Source organism: Cariama cristata, unplaced genomic scaffold (assembly GCF_000690535.1).
Source record: "Cariama cristata isolate BGI_N322 unplaced genomic scaffold, ASM69053v1 scaffold15782, whole genome shotgun sequence".
Classification (NCBI taxonomy): Eukaryota; Metazoa; Chordata; class Aves; order Cariamiformes; family Cariamidae; genus Cariama; species Cariama cristata.
In genome coordinates, this window is record NW_009603373.1 from 29,813 (window position 1) to 35,962 (window position 6,150).

The following is a 6,150-nucleotide window of genomic DNA, read 5'->3' on the forward strand; positions in this document are numbered from 1 at the left end:
TCAAACTTTTCCAGGTTCCAGGACTATGCCATCAAGAACAGTATTGTATCCCCACTTGTTTCTTAAAGAGGACTAAAAAAAAGAAAAAAAAGAATCAATCTACCAGCATAATTTTACAAGACATCCATGATGGATTTTATAGTGCTGTGCTCCCCTAACATTCATCAGGGTGAGGGCTTAGTACATGTAGGATAAGCACCATGTCTTAACATAATGTTTCAGTGACAGTAAAATTGAACACTCGTTACTGCAGGTAGCCACAGTATTTTCCTGCATCTCAAAACGCCAAAGGAAAAATGACAGTACTAGAGACATGCAGAAATGGTAAGTTACAATATCTTTTAAGTGGTGACCACTGTGTATGAAGTTCCTCATTCCTAACAGTGAATCCAGAAGTAGGTACAACCTCAAAGCCTTGGAATCTATTTTAAAATATTGTTATTATTTCCTCATATTTATTATGGTCACAGTAATGAAATTTCATCAGTTCTTATCTCTAACTCTCGATTTCTTTATTACATACATACGAAACTAGTGATCCATTAAGATTTGGGAATATTTAAGGTACATAAGAGAAGTTTGAGAAGAACAACTAACTTCATAAGACAAAACTAAAAGATATTGGACAATGGTAACCGCTATTATGGTAAATGCTAAATGAAGAAGTGTAGACATCTTACAGCATATCACTTGGCTGTTATGTCAGTGGTTACCTGACAGTGAGGCATCAAGTAATTTATCACAGATTTCTACATAGATTTGCCCAGCCTGCAATGCAGCAGATGGACACTGTAACACTATGCTATGTTTCTGTGACAGTTTTTCTCTGCTTTAACTTCTTGGGTGATTATACCAACCTGAGCAATGCCGCCCACAAACTTTGTTTTAACCACAACGTCGTCATCCTCTGCTTTCCCAAATGCTGCTTTCTGGGCCGCCCTCACAAGATTGTCTGATGCTCGCTTCACAGCATTTCCTGCAGCCTTTGAGAAAGACAAAAGAAATTTAGCAATAACAAAAATGCATAACTAACATGGATTCATCTAAGCATCAAAACTCTTTGCTTGACTACACAGGAAAGATGTATTGTGTTTTGTTTTTCCTGGTGAAAAGCAAATTGATCTTTCAAAATCAGTGGTACCGAGAGGAACACAATCCCTTTATTTAAGAAGATGGGAAAGTCACAAACAAGATTATTTTTTTTCCCCTACAGTTTGAAATAAAACAGTAGATGAAATTGCAAGTTATGTTATGTACAACACTGATCAGATTTTTTTTTTTCCCTGAGGAAGAACAGAAAATGAAAGCTAGTGTATACAGAAACATTTTAAGGCAATGAAGTTTTTAAATTAATGGACTTTTATCAGGGGCAATTAGCCACTTAGACAGCCATGATTATCTCACATTTAAACTATTTCCTTAAAAATTCTCAGATTTCTAAAGATAAACAGTCAAACATTTGTAATACATCTTTTGTTGTCTAAACTGAGTAGTATCAGCCATTGTGCCTCAAAGGAAAAAGGTAACTAAGTTACCTGCATTCTAACATTGACAACATCTATCTTTGCTACCCTAGAATACACACTGGCAGTAGAGATTGCACACTGCACGCTCAGTAATGACCATGTCCACAGGCACTGGTTTAATGTATGCAGAGGAGGATACCAGAGGAGCGGCCTTGGAATCTCCTACTGTGATGCCCATGGAGATGAGTCGACAAACAACCTTTGTCACAAACAAAATGCAAACATCTCTTCTACTAAAGCTAAAAGATGAAGCTGGCACGTTATTTGAAGCACTGAGGTCTTGAAGATCATTGGCTAGGAAATACCCTGTGCAGACAGGTGACGGTAGTATAGAGCTCAGCGTCGTAAGATCTGGCATTGAATTTGCTCCAGTGTACTAAGAGCTGGTGAAAGTGGTGGAAGGCTGGCTCTGAGAGAAGAATGGTCCAGAGTTTAATGGGTACTGCACATGGAGGTGTAAATGAGATCTTTCATATACCACTGGCAGTCCTTTAAATTTGTGAGTCTCAGATAAGTCTTATGTCTGATATTTTGTATTTTAAATTGGTTGATACACCAAAATTTGACCTATGCCTCCTTCTTGGCTCTTACTGGAATTGTCCTCCTTTCCACTCCTTTATCTGTTCGAAGTCAGGACAGAGGCAGGAGAAGAAACTTCTGGGCTGATGTGGTCCTAGTGCTAAGAGGGGTCATGGGTCACTCATTCTGAGGGACGGACTGGGGGACCTAGCTATATGTTTTCTCCTCAATTATACATACAAATACTGGACAGTGGGCCTCCAAATGTATTTCAAGTGCTTTAGCAAAGAAACAACTTTAAAGAATGGGACAGAGCACCATTCAAAGATGTTTCCACCTCCTGAGCATGAGGAATACCTAGACCACCTGTTACCATGGGTAAGTCTTCGGTGCACAGTGGAATGCTATGAAGAGATATCTTACTTAATCGTGAAGAATTTAGCTGAGATACAAGCAGCAACATGTTATCTACACTCCTGCAGTAACCTAGCCTGGTCAAAGTGACATGAATTTGTTGCTACTCAAAGCATTACTTTATACCAGGTACTCTCAAAAGCACCTGGATACTTCATAAAGAGAAGCATATGAATGGTTAAGTCTTGCTAGAACCCCTGCACTGGGAAGGTGCCTGTCCTGTAAATGGAATTTGAGACCTGTGTGCTGCTACAGGAGTGGATCTGCGTGTCATTCAGCTCTTTGTACTGTGTGGATTTAAACCAGCAGAAGCACGTTGGGACAGACATAGGTACAGCTGTCCTAGCTTAATCTACTGCCCAAGAAGTGTTAAGTAGACTCCAGAAGTTTACATGGGGTCAAGGAGGACTGGATAAATTTAGAGGAGAAAACCACTGAGGGTTACTAAACATGCAGAATCTGCATCTGGCTTGGGAAGTTCCCGAGTTGAAAATGCTTGGAATCTTAAGAACATAGCAGAGAATCGTATCATGCATGCTTACCCTGTTCTTACTTGCTCCTCTAAGCATTTCCTGGTGGCCACTGCTGGAATCAGGATATAGATTGGGCATAATGTACTTTTGGTCTGATCCAGTAAGGCTTTTTTCATATTAAACCCTAAACTCTCATATCTAACAGCAAATCAGTCATCACCACCAATAAACAACAACAATGCTTTCACAACATGCGGAAAAATGGTAGGTACTTGCAGTGTTGTGACAGGCAGCGAGAGAGAACAGGAGTAGAGTTCTCTGTCCCGTGGTTCCTGATGTCCCCAGGTGTTACGTGCTGAGAACGCTCATTCCCACCCAGGCCACTAGCCAAGACAGCCTGCTCTCACGTGCTGGAGGTACACTGGCACTAGGAGGGGAAGCCACATGGACCAGCTCTGAACCTACCCCCCCCTTCACCCTCCAGTCCTATTCCATATTTCCAGCTTCATCTCCCTTTCAACTTAACTCTCTTCCCACCTGAAATGACCCAAGGACAAATTATTTGAAATTTTGCTCTGCTCAGCCTGGAGTTCATCCAAAGAGAACAGAAACATTTCCATTTGTTTCATTAAATTTTTGAACAGACTCTGTAATAGTGCATTCCAAGTTAGCATTCATGGAAAAAGCAGTTCAAATGTCTTCTCCCAAAGCCTACAGTTGTTTGTGAGGTAGGAAAGGAAAAACCAATACACTCAAACTCCTGAACCTAACCTATTGATTAAAGCTATGTGAAAACATTTGTGCTGGGGTTCTCAGTAGTTTTGGCAAATCCATCAGTAAAAATATTTAGTAGACATCAACTCATGAGTTTTGCTTGATAAATGACATTATTTCCAAGTGCAAATTGTTTTTCCCTTCATTATTCATTTTAGGACTAACATGAAGCTTGGTTAAGTGGCAAAGTTCAATTTCAGTCCCTGCTGGGGGTTGTTTCCTTTTCACATTCCCGTCCAACTTTTCACATTCAATGTCTATTTAATAGTATTTGCCTACAATGACTAAGTACGCTGAATTTCCTGGCAGAGCTGAGAAAACACAGTCTCTAGTACTTCATTTTTGTTCCCATTTCTATTGTTTGTTCTGTGTTTAAAATTCCTTCAGACCCATCCTGACATTTGGATATTAAAGTGTAGGTTGCATTACAGTCAGAACAATCTTCCAGTTACTGACACATCCCCCACAGACCCTTGACAAAGTCGATCTGTATGAGGCCACTATAAAGCACTAAAACCATCTCATCACTAGCGATAACATTAACACGCCACTGTTTTCTATAGAAGCAAACAGATTTTTCACACACTCACACATTTATTTTTTCCTTCCTAAATATTTAACCCATTTTCTGCTTTGAAAAAAATAACGACATCAATTCCTCTTGCTCCGACAGACACTTAGTCATCTGTATTTCTGTTGGACTTGATTCTACCTATCCATATATGAACTGTTATATTGAGTGTCCATTAGCAGCATCTGTGCAAATGAGAGAGAAAGGGGAAATTTTACTATCACCAAAGATAATCCATGTTGATGGTATGAAAAAAGGAGCTGAAATAATTCTTTCATTCCCAGCTGAGCCTGCAGGATAGGATGTCAGAGAAGGCTGTAGACATTTTTAAAACACACATCCTCAAACAAAACTTCTGGAGACACTGGATTTTACCTGTCATAACATGGTGTTAATTCAGTAATAGTTCAGAGAAGCTCAACATGAAATGGATGTGTAACGTAAAAGGGAACCAGTCTTATGTAAGTTAAATCAGACTTTAGCTGAGATGTTGCATCAGCTTCTGTTCTTGGTTTTGTCTGACAATGATTCTCATTTTAGAAATGTTCTATCTACAGTATGTCCTTGACAAATGTTCTTGACTCCTAGAAACAAAGTAAAACTGACCACAACCCAGGCTGGCACTTAGGCAAGTACTTCGTTGAATGTATGCCTAATCTTGCAGAGGTCAGGAGGATACTCCTGTGCAACCAAGTTAAGTGTGCTTACCTGTTTGCAAGCCTACCGGGAGTCTAACTGAATGCAGAACAATTGCAGAGAAACCACTATAAAAATGCATGTAGTAAACATTCTCAGCTCATGTATTCCTGTGGCTTATCATGAATATGAATCTACCAATATTGCATCTAAACCACGGCTTGGCACACCCCAGTCAACATTTGCATCTCTCAACATCTTTTAAAAATGAAGAATAACACAAACAGTGAAGTGAGCTGTAGCTGCTGCTGAATGACAAATGCACAATCACTTCGTCCTTGAGTGCAAGCGCCCCAGAATCCCACAAGAAAGAAAAACTGAACAGAATTCTGAAAATTCAAGAAGCTATTCCTAAAATTCGGGGTTTGTTTATGCAGTGCTAAAAGAGCATTTACATAGCACTGCTATTAGTTTTCAGCAATTAAGAACACAAGTACCTGTAGCCTCCTCATGGCTTCAGAGTCATGATCAGCCTTCACTTTGCAAGCCACAAGCAACTGCGCTGTAGAAGCTGCCACTTGTTTGGCAGATGAGATGAGCTTCTCCTCACTAGCGTGGCCTTGTACCGAGGCATTTGCTGCTTCACAGAGATTGCTGGTTGCAGCTGCCACCATTCGGGCCTACAAGACAGTAAAAAAACCAGTCACCGTGTATTCTCATAGGATATTATTTCTTCAGAGAAGGTGCTAGTTTTCCTTAAAAGAAGTAGTTACTCACAGCGGAAATAAGTCCCTGCGACCACTGTCCATCATCAGCTGCATTTGCAGGGATGGCTCCAACCTGAAAAAAACAGTTCAGAGATGGCTTACAATGAAACAGAAAATACAGTTGCTTTGCATTTAGATTTAGATGAAAAGTAAACCATGAAGAAAGGAAACACCTGCAGCTGTGACTGTGCCCAGCACATACAGGAGCAGGATATCCAACTGAAAGTCAGTTGTGAGAGTAAGTGTGCTTCTAGCACACATCTGCCTGCTCACGTAGTGTCCAACTTGCTATGCAGCTTGAATTGCCCCATCCTTGGAACATGCGTAGAAGTCCCAGAGTAATGATTGTTGCAGCTGAGACTTCAGCCTAAGCAAGTTGAAGCAGCAGTTCCTAATCTCCTAGCCTGTAAAATAATTTATTTCTGTCTTCACAACTCATTTGGATTTACATCATTCCTGAATCTCTTCCG

At 40.2% G+C, this 6,150-nt stretch overlaps 1 protein-coding gene across 1 annotated transcript in view; it reads right to left on the reverse strand.

The window, feature by feature from the left end:
* The window catches only part of LOC104157727 (talin-2-like), a 20,175-nt gene that overhangs the window by 587 nt on the left and 13,438 nt on the right, over positions 1 to 6,150 (reverse strand). Inside the window, exons 4-6 of the mRNA XM_009695174.1 lie at positions 5,691 to 5,753; positions 5,411 to 5,593; positions 858 to 983 (exon numbers count right to left, since the gene is read on the reverse strand). Of these exons, the coding sequence (XP_009693476.1) occupies positions 858 to 983; positions 5,411 to 5,593; positions 5,691 to 5,753 (372 nt within the window). The remainder of the gene's footprint in view (positions 1 to 857; positions 984 to 5,410; positions 5,594 to 5,690; positions 5,754 to 6,150) is intronic.